General features: G+C 47.1%; 1 protein-coding gene across 10 annotated transcripts in view; it reads left to right on the top strand.

Annotated features, from left to right (window-relative positions):
- The first annotated feature begins 548 nt into the window (after positions 1–548).
- The window catches only part of SGSM2 (small G protein signaling modulator 2), a 35,341-nt gene continuing 17,179 nt past the window's right edge, over positions 549–18,710 (top strand). For 7 of the 10 annotated variants that reach the window (XR_013762386.1, XM_079130784.1, XM_079130787.1 and 4 more), the window contains exons 1-8: positions 549–763; positions 4,826–4,901; positions 16,485–16,646; positions 16,852–17,014; positions 17,318–17,479; positions 17,737–17,804; positions 17,891–18,036; positions 18,342–18,476. Coding sequence is in view for 9 of the 10 variants with exons in the window: in XM_079130784.1 (XP_078986910.1) it covers positions 707–763; positions 4,826–4,901; positions 16,485–16,646; positions 16,852–17,014; positions 17,318–17,479; positions 17,737–17,804; positions 17,891–18,036; positions 18,342–18,476 (969 nt within the window). In the remaining variant the exon portion in view is untranslated. The remainder of the gene's footprint in view (positions 764–4,825; positions 4,902–16,484; positions 16,647–16,851; positions 17,015–17,317; positions 17,480–17,736; positions 17,805–17,890; positions 18,037–18,341; positions 18,477–18,710) is intronic. The other 3 variants (XM_079130788.1, XM_079130786.1, XM_079130785.1) reach the window with 2 other exon arrangements.

Here is an 18,710-nt window from a genome sequence, read left to right as displayed (position 1 = left end):
TGGCAATGACATTTCTACCCTCGGGCTTCGATTCTCCATAACTGGAGACTGCATTCCCACCTCTAATCCCACAAGTTTTGCAGTTGAGAGCGACGGCTAACGGGGGTATTCCAAGAAGCAATGGGGCCAGGCGACAATCATTGGCTAGCTTCCCCCTAGGCAGATTTGAGCCGCAGGGGACCCAACGCCTGGGCCCTGGCCTCCCCGCTGACTGCCCTCCCGTCTGGAGAGCGAGCGGGTAGAAGTCAGGGATCACCTCGCTGGGCTGAGGCCAGCCGTGGCACATGCGGCTTTCCTCTAAGTGGCGGGGTTCAGGGCTAGCCAGGCGCTCACAATGCGGGTTCGCGCCCTCGGGGCAGGAGCGGGCGTGTTGCCATGACAGCGGCCCCCGAGGCGCGCGCCCGGACCAGCCGCCCCCAGGTGCGCGCGCAGACTCCCCCCGCCCCGACTCCCCCGTTGCTGCGCGCACCCCCCTCCGGCAGTGGGAAGGGGCCGGGCCTGCTGGTTGACGTCGGTGCAGGGCTCAGAAGATGGCTGCGGAGCCGAGCAACGGGCAGTGGCTGCGGCGGCGGCAGCGGGCGGGGAGCGCGGCGGGCGGGGGCTCCGCCTTGCGCGTGGGGCGCTGAGTCGAGAGGCGCGGAGGCGGCGAGGGCGCGCTGGGGTCTTGGGGGCTGCTCGGCGCCGCCTCCCTGCCACCCGCCTCACCATGGGCAGCGCGGAAGATGCAGTCAAAGAGAAACTGCTGTGGAACGTGAAAAAGGAGGTAAAGTCGGGGCCAGGACCCCGGGGCTCGTGCCCCGCCCGCGCGGCCCAGAGGGCTGAAGGGTCCTCGGCAGCCCCGCGCGGGCACCCGCGGAAGGGCTGGGGCCAGGCGGGGGCGGGGTCCCGGGCGGGCTGCGGCTCCCGCCCCTCTCACGGATGGGGCAGCGCCCCTCGGCCTCAGGGGCCCCTGGCGCTCCAGGGCTTGTTTGCTTCGAGGTCCCGCAGCTCCTGCCCGTGACGGCAGCAGCGCCGAGAGACCGAAGTCGGGGGACGGGGGAGCTGCCCATTCAATGCCTGAGCAGCCTGGGGAGGGGGCGGGGCCCCGTGGGCCTCCTGCGGCGCCGAGCCGGGTGGAACTGCGGTGCTTAGCTCGGTGGTAATCTACGCCCCCGTCCCCTGTCCCTCTGGCAACTGAGTCGTGGCTGTCGGAGGGTTTACCGCACACCCCACAGTTTCTGCCTCCACGCCCACCTTCTTACCCAGAAACCAGGGTTTGTTTTTTGTTTTGAGAATGTTTTTTTTTAAAACTCAGATCCTTTCCCCCTTTTGAGGAAAGCCCTCATGTCAGAAAGAAAAGAGGCTTCTCTGCTAGTCCCCTTTACCTTGACCCTGCTCAAAAGCCCATTTTAGTTTGGTTGGGTGAGGGGGTGCCCATATGAATGACTCACCAAGCGTATGAGAAAAGAGCTCGAGCCCGCAGAGTAGATGAAATGAATTGAAACGAATTAGGCCTCCTTCCTGCACCTTCCTCTGTGGCAATATCTGCCAGATGTGTGAACTCCATGAGAGCAGGGAACCCATCTGTTTTGTCCACTATGCTGTATCCAATGCCTGGCACACTGTAGACACTCAGTGATGGTAAATAGATCTTGACGACGTAGGTCTGGTGGGAAATTATGAAGTTTGAAATATTTCATACCTAGTCCTGTGTGACCTTGAACAAGTTACTTAACCTCTCTGATTCTTGAGTTCTTTGTATTTTTAAAATAGGAATAATGCTACCTATCTCATATATAAAACTTCGCTATGTTGGTTCCTTTACTCCTTAGAGTTTCAGGATTGGGGAAGATTCTAGGTTCCCATAAAATCCTGGAAAACTCTAGATGGTTCTGCATTAACTATGGACTGGCTACTATGACCCAACATTTTTTCCTTCCCTGTCCTTGTCAGAGATGTAATTGAAGCCATCACTTTCCCAGCTTGTGTGTCAAGCTTCACCATACTTTTGCCATGAAGTGATCAAAGAAGGGTTTCTTCTTTCTTTTTTTTTTTTTTAAATTTGTTTATCCATGCATTATAATTATACATAACAGTGATAGTCATTGTTACAAATTTATACATGCACACAATATAATAAAATAGGTGAATTTTGTTCCCCAGTACCTCCTCTGTCCTTCCCCTCCTTCTTCCCCTTGTTCCCTATCCTCTACTCTGCTGGTCTCCCTTCTGTTTTCATGAGATTCTCCCACAACACACACCCCACTTTTTTTTTCCTCTGACTTCCATATATGAGAGAAGAGAGGGTTTCTTAAGCCAGGGTACATCAAATCAGCATTTAAACCTCAACCCCTGTCCTTCCGGAGAAAAAAAGAAATCTCAGTAATTATCCTCAGAAAGAAAGTAGTCTAGAGATGGACTTTCAGAAAGAGTATAAACATAAACAGATAAGTAGCTATCCCCATACTACAGAAAGATGTTGCTTGGATTATTAGTGTAATCCAAATTTGGTGGTTGGTTAAGGATAGTGAGAAAGATTTTGAGGAAATGATGATTTTTTCCAGTACTTAAAAGACTATATTATTCCAAGAATAATTCCTTTAAAAAGTGAGAAATGTGCAGAATATACTACAACTATGTATCTTCCTGTCAAAGGTTGACCTGCTCTGAACTTCATGTATTTTCCTTCCCCTTTTGGCACTTGGATTGCAGAAAAATGTATCCTTTCCTCTTGTACAAGAAGAGACAAGAGGGATAATTGTAGGCAAATGCTGAATTTTCATGGTGACCCCTGGTATAGTTCTAGAAGTATCTATGGGTCCTAACCCCAAAATATGCTCCACCAGCCTGCTTTAGGAGTCTAAAGATCTTTTGCTGTGACATTATGCTCTGTTTAATGCAAACACCCCTTGGGAAGTAATCTAGGAAGCTTTTAACAGTTTAGAGTGCAGGCATCGATCTGATCAATGTTTACCTAACCACTAACCATGAGCAGTTCCAGCAGGGAGGAAGCTCCAGGTTCTTCCTTCCTTCCACTTTGCCAAACTTTGGACACACTGCCACTCTCCAGAGAATAACAGTGCTAAAGGAGAGACTTGGGAGCCAGGGCAGCATCAGGATACTGCATGCCTGTCTAAACAGTGACAAGGACCTACCCTGCCCAGGGCTTGCTTGCTTTATCTGTAAGATTTTACACTGGGCCTGAGGAAATCCACTTCTTGAATCTCTTGTGTTAATATGTGTCTCCTGGCAGATTCCCGCAGGACATCTACAGTTCTTAATTTAAGAATTGAGAGTAACTGGAACCTCATTCACTACTGATGTGAGTGTAAATTAGCATAGCCACCTTGGAGAGCATTTTGGCAATGTCTAGTAAAACAGAATATATGCATCATAAATTCCTTGCCGAGAAATTTTAAAAAGTCGGCACATATGTTCACCAAAGACATGTCCAGAATGTTCATAGAAATACTATTCATAACATCCCCAAGCTGGAAACTATCCAAATGTCAGTAGATTGTGGTGTGTCTACACAATGGGAATGAACAATCTACAATTACACATCATGTGAAGAATCTCACAGTCACACAGGCAAGCAAGTGAAACTAGTCATGAAACGCAACATGCTAAGTTATCTTATTTATAAAAGGCATAAAAATGTGAAGAACTAATCTATGATGTTAGGAATCAGAATACCGGATGCCCTTAGGTGGGTGTGTCAGCCAGAGGGGAACATGACCAAGCAGGAGTGCTTTTGGGTGTTGGTCACATGTTCAGTTTGAAAATTCACCAAGCTGTAAAATTATTATATTTACTGAATGATAAAAATAAACAGTAAACAATCGTTTCTTTTTAAAAAACCTTTTGTTGTTGTTTGTGGTGGAAGGGATTAAACTCAGAGCCTTGTGCGTGCTAGACCTTTGAGTACATCCCCAAACCCTTGAGCATTTTCTTAAAAAAAAAAAAAAATGTGACTGCCGAGCACGGTGATGCACACCTGTAATCCCAGTTGCTCAGGAGGCTTAAGGCAGGAGGATCTTGAGTTCAAAGCCGCCCTCAGCAACAGCAAGGTGCTAAGCAACTCAGTAAGACCCTGTCTCTAAATAAAATACAAAATTGGGCTGGGGATGTGGCTCAGTGGTCAAATGCCCCTGAATTCAATCCCCAGTACCCACTCCCCCCAAAAAAGTGATTGCTCACCTTATAAGGTTTTAGGAAGCTATTACATCCAGGGAGGAATCCAAAAATATCAGGGTTATTGGATTTCTCTCTGGATATAAAAGATTGAAAGCTTGCAACCAGTGTTCCTGTGGCATAGATGGACTTAGTCCTAACCTTGGAGAAGGGGGAGAAAAGAAGGGGCAGATTGTTTGCAGCCTGAATGGAGACAGTCTGTTCCTAAAGGACAGTGTGTCTACCTAGAAGCCCTTCTCTGGCTGAGTGCAGATGAGCAAATAGCCTCCTATCTCTGTTCTCCAAGGCAGGCCACTTCCACCTGGATTAGAACCTCCAAGATGATTGGTTGGCACATTTTGACATCTCTTCCTGATTTCCTTGCCAAAAGACTTGGAACAAGCTGTGCTACAAAAAGTTTGTTTCCCCACCCCTCCCATTCCTGTCATTTCAGCAGTGTATAAAAACCTAGAACAAAAGGGCAGAGCCAAGCTATTTACCTGCTCAGAAGACTTTTTTGTTTCCACATTATTTTGGTGCTAGGAATTGGACACAGGCCCTTGCACCTGCAAAGCACACACTCTACCACTAAATCCATCCCCAGCCCCCTCAAGTCCTATGATCAGGAATAAATGAATAAGTAAAGATAATAATGGTGTCAATTTGTCCACAGGTGAAGCAAATCATGGAGGAGGCTGTCACCAGGAAGTTTGTGCACGAGGATAGCAGCCACATCATTGCTCTGTGTGGTGAGTGAGTGACTTAGGGATAATGGGAAGTAAGTAGGTTTAGAACTGAGGGCACTGTTCTGGTGCCAGGAAAAGATGAATTCTTAGGTTTAGTGGTTTGCAAATCTGGCTGCATATCCAAATCAATATGGAGCTTTTGAAATCTTCCTGGGCCCTTACCCAAACTTACTGAAACAAGATCTTCAGACCCAAGAATCTGTATATTTTTAGTTCCCTTTGACAACAATTCTCAAATTTTAGTGTCAGTGTCATCTAAAGAGCTTGTTAAAGCACATTCCCTGCAGGCATGGTGACACACACCTGTAATCCCATCTACTCAGGAGGGTAAGGCAAATTTGAGGCCAGCCTCAGCAACTTAGTGAGACCCTGTTTCAAAATCAAAAGGACTGGAGATGTAGCTCAGTGGTAAAGTATCCCTGAGTTCAAGGTCCAGTACAAAAGAAAAAAAAGAATCTTCTGAGTTCCAACCCTGGAGTTTCTGATTCTAGCAGGTCTGGAGTGGGCCTGAGAATCTGGATTTCTAACAAGCTCACAGATGAGGCTGATGTTGCTAGTCCAGGGGTCATAATTTTGAGAACCACTGCCCTGGGTAATTCAGGTTTGGGAACTACAGCTCTGTTTTATCCTTTCTTTAATTTGGAGGAGGGTTGGTATTTTCTGAATGCTTTTTGTGCCATGTTTAATTTGGAGGAGGGTTGGTATTTTCTGAATGCTTTTTGTGCCATGTGTCTAATTAATCCCACCTGGGTTGCTCCATCATCCTAAATCTCCATGCACTTGATTGAACGCAAAAGAACATGAGCCTTGACTTGGTTAGGAGGAAAAGCCAAAGCTTTCCCACCATAGAAAAGGAAGTCTGTAGTAGTCCTTCATAGCATGAAGTCTTTTGCCTTTATAGATGAAAACTTATTTCTACACACAGCTTACTTGGATTTCCATAATTGATTGACTGATTGATTTTTTTTTTTTTCAGATACTAGGGATTAGACCCAGGGCCTTGCACATCCTAGACAAACTACTGAGCTCCATGCCCTTTTTCTTTTTTATTTTAATTAATTAATTAATTTATTTATTTTTGGTACCAGAGATGGAACCCAAGGGCACTTAACCACTGAGCCACATCCCCAGCCCTTTTTTTAATACTTTATTAGAGAGTTACTGAGGCTGGGTTTGAACTCGAGATCCTTTTGCCTCAGCCTCCTGAGTCACTGGGATTACAGGTGTGTGCCACCTCGCCCGGCTTATTTTTTATTTTGAAACAGGCTGGCTTCAAAGTTATGAAACTCCTGCCTTAGTCTCCCAAGTTGCTGGAACTAGAGGCATGCATCACTACACCCAGCACATTTCCAAGAATTTGACCTTCCCTTTTTAAATTTTTCATTCATTTCAGTGTTGGGGGATCAAACTCAGAGCCTAGCACATGCTGAGCATGCACTTAAAAGGAATGCTTTTTGACAGCAGCTCAGTAAGACAGAGTTGCTCTTCCTATGAATCCAGCAATAAATACTCACTGAGAATTCCAAGTACTGTTTTCCATTGCAGGGAAATGACAGTGACAAGATGGACAAAGTTTCTGCCCAAGGACTTAAATTCTATTGAGGGAGGCAGGAAATAAATGCAGAAATACATATAACAATAGATAGTGGTGAGGACTATACAGGAAAACTGGGCACGGTGGTGCACGCCTATAATCCCAGTGATTCCCGAGACTGAGGCAGGAGGATCACAAATTCAAGACCAGCCTCAGCAACTTAGTGAGGCCCTTTCTCAAAATACAAAATGAAAAAGATGGGATGTTGTTCAGTGGTTAAGTGCCCCTGGGTTCAATTCCTGGTTCAGAAAAGAAAATCAAGACTATACAGAAAAAATAAAGAACTGTGAGAGGAGAGGCTGTGGTGTTCGTAAACCTGTCTGTCCAGAAACCAGTCAGGCCCTGCAAATAGAAACCTTCCTGGCATATCTAGCTGCTATGGGAGGGGTCTCCTCATGATGTCCTCCCTACAGCAAGGCTGCAGTGTTGCTGAGCTTGGCAGCCTCCAAACTTCCAGGTCGGAGAATGAGTACCTGTGGAACTGCTCCTTGAGCGGCAGAAGGCAGGCTTGGAAAATGGACTCAAAACTATCATTGTGGGAAAGGGATCTTTGATACCCACCTTTTACTTTTTTACTTTTTTTTTTTTTTTTTTTTTTTGGTACTGGGGATTAAACCCAGGGGTGCCACTGAGCCACATCCCCAGCCCTTTTGACTGAGTTGATAAATTGCAGAGACTGACTTTGAACTCACAATCCTCCTGCCTCAGCCTCCCGAGCAACTGGGAGGCATGGACAGGTGTGTGCCACCGCAACTGGCTCCTCCTTTTATCTGAAGATGTTATGTATGTCAGGTGTCAGGTTTGTACTTGACTCTATAATATGATGAACCCAGTGCATGCTAAGCACCAGCTCTACCCCTAAGCTGTATTTACCCCCATTCTGATCTTTGAATTTTTTAAAAACATTTTCATTAGTTATAGATGGGCACTATACCTTTATTTATTTTTTTATGTGGTGCTGAGAATCAAACCCAGTGCCTCACATATGCTAGGCAAGTGCTCTACCACTGAGCCACAACCCCATCCCTAAATTTTAAAATTTTAAAGTGAAGACTTACTGTTGTGGCCTGAGGATGGAACTTAGTGGTAGAGCATTCGCTTAGCATGCACAAGACCCTGGATTTGATCCCCACTGCCACACAAAAAAAAGACTTACTATTTGAATCAAATTAATGCTTCATGTCTTCCCTGTGGCTTCATGAACCCCTCTCCTACTCCTATAGGCTGGTGTCTCCTGCCCTCCCCTCCCTTGGAGAAGGTGCATTTGACTTGTACCTATGGGAAGAGTACTGAAAGTCAGAGTTAAATAGCAAATAATCCTAAGGTTTGCCTTTGAACCCTGCATCTGAAATAGTAATGCATGTGCTTAAATAGGCACAGTTATTCCCTTGCCAACAAGAGATCCGAAGCAATTCAAGTAATTTAAGCATGAATCCATGAGCCTCGGAGAAGTCTCTGGGCCTGCTCTCCCTTCTGGCTCAGATCTGCCTCCACAGTATCTCCAGTTACTTTATTCTGATTGAGCTCTGAGGTCATATCTTAGCCTTTGGTGCGTAGATAGAGGCTCCTGGTCTGGCAGAGCAAGTTCTCAGGCTCTGTCATTGGGAGGAGCACCCAGGCCAGATGGGCCAGCCCTGCCTCCTGCTTCCCACCGATGGGTCAGTCCAAGGATGAGCTGTAATGGCAGATGGGGGTGGTGTCTGTGGAGCTGGGAATAACATGGGCTTTAATTTTTTTTTTTAACTTTTTAGTTGTAGGTGGACACAATACCTTTATTTTATTTTTATGTGGTGCTGAGGATGGAACCCAGGGCCTCACACATGCTAGGCGAGCACTCTACCACTGAGCCACAACCCCAGCCCTAACATGGGCTTTATTAACCACCTTCCTGTTGCTAAGCAGCTTCATTAGCCTGGAAGGTCTGCCCTGCAGTGAGCTCCTTCAGGGAAGGCAAGGAGATGCTAATGAGCTGGGAGAGAAGCAGGTGCTAAGGGATACTTGCATTCCACCTGGGATATTGTAGCCAGAAATGTTTCAGCATATTCTGAGATTCAGACTCCAAGGCAGTTTTCAGCCCGTTTCTTTTCAGTTAAAGGGTTTCCTTCTTCACACCTGCATGGAATGAACAGCTCATCCCCAGGCCATCTGACTTTTGCTTTCCTTCCAGAAATGATCAAGTAGGAAAGAAGTCCCTGTGGAGAAACTGGTTCTCCTCATCCCATGCTGAGGCATGGCTGAGTTCATGTGGTGGGGGTCTATAGCTGGGCCTTTGGAGTCAGACTGGCCTGAGTTCACATCCTTACTGTGTCTCTGAGTGTGTAACCATAGCCAGTTACCTATCTGTAAGGCTATACCCATAAAGTAGATATGAGGATCAGAAGAGCCATACAGGGTTGGGGACATAGCTCAGTAGTAGACTAGCACTTGGCTATCATGCGTTAGTCTTTGGGTTTAATCCCCAGTTCCACAAAAAAAGAAGGGATGGGGGAAGGGGAGGGACACAGATGAAGTATACAGCATGGAGCTGGGTATGTAGGAGTGCTCAATAACTTTCTACTTTTTTTTTTTTTTTTTTTGGTACTAGGCATTGAACCCCAGGGCACGAAACCAATAAGCTACATCCCCAGCCCTTTTATTTATTCATTTATTCTTTTTTTTTTAGTTGTTGATGGACCTTTATTTTATTTATCTCTATGCAGTGCTGAGAATCATACTCAGTGCCTCACACATGCTAGGCAAGTCCTCTACCACTGAGCTACAACCCCAGCCCTTTATTTTTTATTTTGAGACAAGGTCTCACTAAGTTTATTTGGGCCTCACTAATTTGCTGAGGCTGGTCTAGAACTTTTGATCCTCCTACCTCAGCCTCCTAAGTCAGTGGGACAGGTGTGCACCAAAGCACCTGGCATCTACTTTGTTCTTAAAAGTGACCTTACAACCTTCTCACAAAACCTCCTTGAAGCTTCCCCAAGATTCCATCTAGGAATCCAGGTTTCTGGAGTCTGGAACACCTGGACAATCAGGGCAACTTGAACTCCAAGAACTGAGGAAATTTGGTCATATTAGGGAATTGTTATTAAGTTTGTAGGTGCAATAAAGGTATGTGTACATATTTTTAAGAGTTTAGATGTTCAAAATGAGCTTGAAAAATAATACAAGGGTAAGAAAAAATTGGTAGCAGGTAGTTCAGCTGAACAAGATTGGTCATGACTTGATAACCATTTACGTTGGGTCCTAGGTACTTGGGGGTTCATTATACTGTCCTCTTTTCTTTTGTATATGTTTGGAATTTTCCATAATGAAATGATTATTAAAAAAAAAAAATAGGAGATGGAGGAGCTGGGCTGGGGATGTAGCTCAGAGGTAGCGCTCTTGCCTAACATGCACAAGGCCCTGGATCAATCCCCAGCACCACATAAAGAGAGAGAAGAAGGAGGAGCAGGAGGAGGAGGAGGAGGAGGAGGAAGAAGAAGGGATGGAAGGACAAAGAGAGAGGGATAGCAAGAACAGGTGATTTTCTTGATGATTCTTACATAAAGGGGAGCAGCTAAATGAGGCATTACTCAGATGAGAATACAGGTCCAAGGAAGGTGGTGGTGGTATTTTTTTAAACTGGAGAAATTATAGACTGTTTATATTTAAATGAGAAGTACCTAATAAGGAAAAATTGAAGATATAGGAAAGAAGGATTATTTGTGGGAGCCGTGTCCTCCACAAGGTGTCCACAGAAAGTGTTCCAGTTGTGCAGATGGGCAAAGTGGCCTGAGAGAAGAGCATGAGCAGACCATCCATAGGTGTGGTAGGTGCTGGTGGGGAGATAGGGGATGAGCATAGACTCAGGGATGAAGGCACTGTGGCTCACTGATCACTTTCAGTGACCAAGAAATCTTTTGCACCTTTGCAGTGCTACTTACTGCTTTTTGCCATCCAGTACCAACAGGTGGAACCTGTTATTTTACCTAATTGCAGCTGAAACTCAGAGAGATTTAGTGAGTTGTCCAAAGTCAATCAGCTAGTAAGGACAGGGAAACACATTTGTCTTAGTACAAAGTCTGTCCTACCCAGGGATGAGTCCCTCTGAGGCCTATCCAGGAGTGCAGCCGGGAGTTGAGGAGTTAGCCCTCATGCAGACTCAGCCTGCAGTAATTTAACAGAACTAATGGTGTTCAGAGACTCTCTTGGAGATGGTGGGTACCTTATCAAACTGAGTGAGTGTGATCACATCTGTCCACTGTGTGAAAGGCTGGCCCTGGCCTGGTTACTTGGGAAGCCACTGTGAACCTGGTGCATGCAGACCCTGTCCTGCATACCCAATCGGGCAAGGAAAATGGATACATGTGGCATGAATTCCATTTCCCTCAGCTTGGTTTCAGAAAACCAGGCAATTTTTTTTTTCCTCCAGAGTCTGGATGAGAGTATTGCTTTTTTATTTGGGGGTGTTGAGCAAGGCTGAATGCTTCCCAAAGTTGAAGCAAACAGCCAGTGTCACCAAAGCAAGGTGAAAGAAAATGTAATTTAGTTGCTCTGCTTCTTGGTATGATGTCCTGAGCTACTTTTCTCTGCCATGCCCTTCTGCCATGATGTTCTTCCTCACCTCTGGCCCAGAGCAATGGAGTTGACCATCTGTGGACTGAGACCTCTGAAACTGTGAGCTCTGAATAAACTCTAAAAATAGGAAATGTACTTTAGTTACTGTGAAATGTTTGTTTTGAGTAAAAGTAGCCATTACCAATCTCTGGGTAGAAATAGCTATATAGAGAAGAAGAAAGGAAGAGCCTGGCAGAGTGGTGCATGCCTATAATCTCAGAGGTAGAGACAGGAGGATCACAAATTTGAGGATATCGCTGGGCACGGTGGTGCACACCTGTAATCCCAGCAGCTTAGGAGGCCAAGGTAGGAGTATCATGAGTTCAAAGCTAACCTCAGCAATTTAGCAAGGTCCTAAGCAACTTAGTGAGACCCTATCTCTAAATAAAACATAAAAAAGGGCTGGGGACATGACTCAGTGTTTAAGTGCCCCTGGGTTCAATTCCTGGTACCCCCCCCCAAAAAAAAAAAAAAAAAAAAACCCACAAATCTGAGAACAGCCTGGGCAATTTAACAAGACCCTGTCTTAAAATAAAAAATAAAAAGGGCTGGGATTAGGGACTGGGGGATGTAGCTCAGTGGCAGAGCACCTTACCTGGCATGCAGGAGGTCCTTGGTTTGATCACACTCACACACACAAAGAACTGGAAATGTAACTCAATGGTAGAGCACTTGTCTAGCATATGGATGGCCCTGGGTTCAAACATTATTACTGCCAAGAAAATGAAGAAGTAGGGAAGAGAGGTCAGTGATACCTGAAGATGCCTCTTTGCTCTTCCCTACCTCATTTGCTGCAACTGAAGCTCCAACCTCATTCTCTGACAGCTGGAAAAATCCACTCACTTAAGTTCCTTCTTTGAAGAGCCCACCCTTCCTTTCTTTCCTTCTCGCCAGAAGACTGCTTCTACTGGAGTCTTGGTCCCACTATCCAGAGGCCCTTTGGCATTGAGCTTTTGAAAATTTTATCTGAGTAGCGTCCCCAAAGTACTAGGACCAAACTGAACCACCTCTGACTGACTGCTGTACCTGAACTTCCCTCCCTCATGTTATCCATGGCAACTTTTACTCTCCCATTGCACAGATGGTAGCTGGGAGTAAAGGTGAAACTGAGCCAGAGGTTGGGGGAGTAGGATATGCTTGCCATACCTACTCTTCCCCTGTCCCCAATGCCTCCTGGCTGAGTATTCTAGACCCAGATTCATGTCAGACTGTATCAACTATAGGTGCTATGATTCTGCACCTTAACACAACTGGGTTAGTCCTTTGCAGACTGTCCATCGGATCCTACTGTTTCCATGCCAGACTGCAACTAGGCCTGTCCAGGCCCATGGCTGTAGAGCACAGCTGTAAATATAAATATATATGTAGATGAGAGGCAAGGTAGAATGAGGGGACCATCCCAGAGCCAGCGTTATTTCGGAGGCCCCCTGGACCAATTGTGGACCTCTTCCCAACCACTGTTGCATTTCCTGGAAGCCTTAACTTCAGTTTATTTTTGTGAGCTCCTGAGACACCTAGATTAGTCCCAGCCCATGGAATTGTTTCTTTGATCCCTGCCCAGCTCAGGTTACCTGCTGTTGCCCAAAACAGGTGCCCCTGAGGTGGGGAGCTAAGCCATTCTGGAAGACCATATTTGGTGAAGGAGCTGTTGAAATAGCAGTGTCAGGGACAGATCCAGCCTTTCTGAAGTTTGTGAATTTGATTCACTTTTGGGTTGGAGTTTCTGGCATCTTCTCATGATCAGAACCCTTGATGGTCACTTACTCAACTACTGCAATTATTGGTTTGAATTGGTGATATATTTACCTGGTTCAAAAATCAAAATTATATAGAAGGTGTACTTCTAAAGCCTTATTCCTTTCCTTGTCCCACTTGTTTCCACTCACGTCACTTTTTTGTTTCTTCTGTACCTTTCTAGGGCTTTCTTATCCTAATAAAATAAAAGATTATAATGTGCTCACCCATCCTTTTTGTAACTGAAAGGTGCCATGCAGTCATACTGTCCTGCGTCTTCCTTTTGGAGTACTTTCCACTGTTCATTCCTAGAGAACATTTCATTCTTTTTCAGAGTTACACAATATTCTACTGTGTAGATGTGCCAAATTTACATAACCTGACCCCTGTTGATTATCATGGATGGTTTCCAGTCTTTGCTGTTACAACTAAGTAATCGTGCATTTATATCTATAGGGAAGATTCCAGAAGAGGGATTGCTGGGTCAGAGATTATCTGCACATTCATAGTCCCAAATTCCCTCCCTAGAAGTCACACCATCCAGCCATCCCACCAGTAATGTATGAGAAAATTCAGCATCTTTCCACTTCCCTTTATCTGTCTCCTCAGTGTCTCACTCTAAAGTGTGCTCCTTGGAATGGTTAAATCAGCATGTAAGGGGGTTGGGACAGGACCTTAGAGAATTCCATTAGCCCCAGATAGTATTTGTTAAACTCTGTACCTTAATGGACTTGAGGGGCACTCAAGAGGCTAGTTTGGGCCTGTGTTTCCTAGCCTTTCCATGGGAAGATGGCATCAGACCTTTCAGTGGAGGATGGGAGGTGTTCATAGCAAGGTGCTGAAATTAAATTTGGTTATTCTCCTGCCTACATAGAGCTGCCATTAGTTTTCTGAATCTTCTTCTCAGTGGGATGGAATGAATGACAGTGGAGAAGTTACTCTGGGCTCATCTGGCCCAAACTCTAAGGGCTACAGAAAATCAGGATGGGCAGTTAAAAGTATCATGCTTGTTAAGTTATTTCTCTATTTTGACTCATTTGCCCAAACCTTTCCACTCCAACTTGGGTTGATTTTTATTAACAATTACACATTTTTCTTATATGAAAGGAGCCAAATGATGTCAGGGTTATCACGTCGTAATGCATCCAGAGTGCCTGTGGGTAGTACCAAGACTCACTGGGACTGCCAGCCTGAAGCCTTTGGGGCTGAGGGCTGAGGACCCAAACAGCTCAGTTAGCAGGTGAATGGACTCAGCCAACTTGGTGCTTTAGTTCTGTGGGCATCTCCAGCATAGCCTCCACACTGGGAACCAGAGTCATGGTGGTAGAAAGAGGGCAGAAAGGAGGAATGCCCTAGAGTTCCCCCGCTTGGTGCCCTGGGCTCTCCCTGAGGCGAGGAGATAAGCATGGGCCTTTAGGTGAACTTCCCATGGGGAAGGTTGCTTGATATTCCCCTGTTCTGTCTGTGAAAGGCCTTCCCTGGAGAGCAAGTTCAAAACATCTGGACATTATTGCTGATGGCTCTGTGGGCAGTTCTGACTGTGGTATTCACTTTATATTATAGAGAAAGACGTGTGGTTATATTTGCATCTCTGAGTTTCAGTCAGTGGGAATGCCTGGGTGTCTGCTCAATTTGGGTGTTAGAGCAAGAGTTCTTAATCTTTCTGGGGTCAGGTACCAGAAGCTGAAAGTCAGGGATTTCCTATGGGGGGGGGGATCCCCTAAGCATTCTAGAACACAATCTATATGCAGATTCTACATAATTTCAGGATATCTTTGGAGCCCACAAAACCCATTTGTAAACCGCCTGAGAGAGGGATTCTCTGTCCATCATCATCATCATCATCATCATCATCATCAATTTTGCCTATGCACTTCACACGTGACATTTTTCATCACATTTGCTGATTTGGAGGAACACTGCTGTGAGAATGGGAAAGGGCAACCATTTTCAACAATCACTAGCCAAAGAGTACATGGAACTAGACAGAGAACATCTGGCCTAATGGGTCATTTGCTTTGTTTGGGAAGTTGAGGGTGACAGATTTCTCCTTCCCTAGATAGGCCTGGCACCTTGCCTAGATTTCAAGAAACTTAGGGGCCACAGGGTGATCAGGGGGACTGGACAGTATCCCCTCCTTGCCACAATATTTGAGGAAAACCTCCACTCTCAGAGAATCCCATGCCTGAGCTGGGAGGCTGGCTGGGAGGATGGGAGAGGCGGAGCAGGTGGCCACTCCCCAGCTCCCTGGGCTGCCTGCATTTGCAGTCGCCTGGGGAAGGTGGGAAGGCTAATGACTCATTATCCCTGCAATTAGACAATGTCACTGAGGCACATGATACCCTGCAGGACTAGTGCCACCTGCTGCCACTCTGTCTCTGTTCAAGTGTGACTTCTCTCCCCTTCTAGATGGGGAGTGCAACTCAGGGAAATAATCATCACCTTCCCACATCAGGACCATGAGGCTGGGACACAGAAGTCATTTACCTATACACCCTAAGGATACATGAGACCTTCAGGGACCAGGGGAACTGATCAGTGAGGAATATGCGGACACTCAAGCTAAAAATCTCCCTGATAACACATGATAAGTACATACAGCTCTGTCTCCATATACTTATGTGTAGGTGGTTGACCACGCTGTAAAGGAAAGGCTGCACCTTCTAAAACAAAGCCCTCTCAGGCTGGAGCAGGGATGAGCTTCAGCAGAGGCTTAGGAGAGGGAACCTGCTTATTGCCCCTTCCCTGGATTCTCTCACTGAGCTGGCTGTCCTCCAGGAGGCCAGGGACTCTCTCTCTTCCTGACTTCAGTCCAAGAGAGGACCAAACAAAACTTCTTTATAGGACAGCAGTGACTGCTTGTCAGTTGCCCAAAACAAAGGCAGAAAAACACATGAGAGTTGTCAGTAATTATTTCTTAAGTACAGGTTTCATAACCTAACTGTGGTAGTCAAAATAAACTTGACCCATGATTCCCTCATTTCCCTCCACCTGCTTCTGGGGCAGCTCTGATCTTTCCTCTGATGCATCCAAGTCCTGCCATACCTGGCTCTTACAGGTTGGCTATAAAGCAGTCTCTGCTCAGAGAGGGAAGGTGAGACAGAAATTGACATGGATCCAGTGCCTCCCAAAATCCAGACCCTGTGCAAGGGGTTTCGCATGTTCCATCTCATGTGACATCTCACACTAGTCCTCAGAAGCCTTCCCCATTTTAAAGATGATAAAACTGAGGCTCAGAGTATTAACTCACTTACCCAGGTTTCACAGAAGCAGCAAGTGGCCACACCAAGTTCAGATTCTTTCTCTAGCACAGCTCACTCAGCCTGGCCTCAGTACTGGTCAAGCCCTCCCCCAATCACATACGCACTAATGTTTTTACTCTGTATGTGCCCAGGGCAATTCCTTCCACCAAGTCCTTCTTTCCTTCCTGCAGGGTCTCTCTGTGGTAAGCAGGATCCAGATAAAGAGATTTAAGTTTAGCCCCTAAAAATATGAATGAATGAAGGGAAGCCCTCCCAGTGTGAAAAAGAGAAATCTCTCACTCTGAGGTGCTGAGCTCATCAATAATCTAGGAGCTGCTGTCAGGTCGGATCTCTGCAGTGGCTTCATTAATATTTCAGCTCCTCCAGTGCCTCCTCGTTCCTTAGCAACCACATCACCATGCTCTCTAGGAGGTCTGTTGGGCCGTGTGCACTCTGTGTCCCTCCTGTTGGTGCTATCCCTGCTTGCCCTCATGGTTGGATGGAGCCATTCATGCCAACCCCAGCAGGTTAGCTTTGGTCTTCACAGCCCCCCAAGGGTGATGCTTCATACAGGAGCCATGCATACACCAGGTGAGGGAAAGGTTTGGCTCTTGCAGGTCCTCCCTGGCCAAGGGCAGAGGGATAGGGAGGGGAGGTTTAGAAGGCAGTCAAGGTATATCTCCCTGGTCTTCTCCTAGTTTCAGCAGTTGCCCTTGCCCCTGCCTTTTCATAGGCATGGGAGAGAGGAATGCCCCTTCTTACCCAAACTCAGGTGCTATTTTCCTTTGTGGTCCAGGTGCTGTAGAGGCTTGCCTCCTGCATCAACTGAGACGTCGTGCTGCTGGCTTCCTGCGCAGTGACAAGATGGCAGCCCTGTTCACCAAGGTGGGGAAAACGTGCCCTGTGGCTGGGGAGATTTGCCACAAGGTACAGGAGCTGCAACAACAAGTAGAGGGCAGGTGAGTCCTTGGCCTGTCTTTCCCGGCCCTCTCTTCTGCTCTTTCCAGTTGGCATTTGCTACCTCCCAGGAAAATCCAGGAGGTTGGCTTCCTGGCCCATGTCTTGCAGGTCCTGTTGGGTGAGAGACCAGTTTGAGGGTGAGAGTTGAGTCTGCAAAGGGCTCAATGCCTTTCAGCTCTCTACCCCAGCCCAGGAACTGTCTGGTCTCCCATCTTGTGGGCACCAGTTCCCACTCCTAGTACTACTGACCTGGGGTTTACCCCCAATCTCTTATGCTCCTGAAGTCCTCCTTCTCGTTACAGGAGACCCTCAGGAGGCAGCCAGGAGGCCCTGAGGAAACAGGGTTCAGCTGGCGGGAAGGCCCTGGCTCTCAGTCCACAGGCCTTGAAGCACATATGGGTACGCACAGCACTTATGGAGAAAGTTCTGGACAGGGTTGTGCAGTACCTGGCGGAGAACTGCAGGTGACTTCCCCACTCCCAATCACTTCCCTCCTCAGCCCTGTGCCTCTCCATGCTTAACTCTCAGGACAGCCTGTGGGCATGCCTCCAGCTCCTCTTTTAGCACTCCAAAAGCACAGACCATACCAGGCACCCTGTAGAATTTCCTTGGTGACTGATGTGAATCTGGCCTCATGGGGACATCCCTCCATGGCGAGCTTCACCACCCTAGAACAGGTCCAAGAGCCTTGGCAGTTACCCTGTCTGTCTCCTCCTGGCAGCAAGTACTATGAGAAGGAAGCATTACTGGCAGACCCTGTGTTTGGCCCTATCCTGGCGTCTCTTCTAGGTGAGCCTCAGAGCTTATAGGGCTGTGTGGGACCAGTGGGTAAGGGGCAATGGTACACCTGCAAGCTAACATCCCTGTCTCCACAGTGGGACCCTGTGCCTTGGAATACACAAAGCTCAAGACGGCTGATCACTATTGGACTGACCCCTCTGCTGATGAGCTAGTCCAGAGGCACCGTATCCGGGGTCCCCCTAGTCGCCAGGATTCTCCTGCAAAGCGCCCTGCCCTGGGGGTGGGTGTCCCTCTCCCCATCCCCTTACTCACTCATTCAGGCTATGTTCATGAGATTATAGGGAGGGGAATCTGGCTCCCCAGGTGGTAACTGCTCTTGGAGAACCTTTTCCCCACACAAGCACTTGTATAAATGCCAAGAACCTGTGCCAGTTTATGACTGGAAATCAGAGGGTGGATGAGAACAAACTGGGGGGCAGGAAGGCCTGGGGTCAGCAGAAAGGGTTGTCATGGAAGCCTGGGGGTTCTCAAGTGTCCTGTGGCTGATTTCCTGAGGCCAGGGATGAGCCATAGCTTTTCTGGCAGATCCGGAAGCGACATTCCAGTGGCAGTGCATCAGAGGACAGGCTAGCTGCCTGTGCCCGCGAGTATGTGGAGTCCCTGCACCAGAACTCAAGAACACGGCTGCTCTATGGCAAGAACAACGTGCTGGTGCAGCCGGTAGGAAAGCTTAATGCCACCACTCTCCCTCTTCCAAAGGCCCCAGAACTGGAAGCTTCTAACCAAAGTTATTTCTTTTCCTGAGGAGTTTGACCAGAGAGAAAGGGTAACACAGCCCCACCCCAACCTCACTGTTTCATATGACTCATGCCCGCCCTGGAATTAGCAGGAGCCAGGTGGCATCTGCCCTGGCTGACAGAGAACCAGGCCATCCAGGGATAGAAATGGCAGCCA

The sequence above is a fragment of the Sciurus vulgaris genome (assembly GCF_902686455.1).
Source record: "Sciurus vulgaris genome assembly, chromosome: 3".
Classification (NCBI taxonomy): Eukaryota; Metazoa; Chordata; class Mammalia; order Rodentia; family Sciuridae; genus Sciurus; species Sciurus vulgaris.
This window is presented reverse-complemented; position numbering and strand designations above follow the sequence as displayed.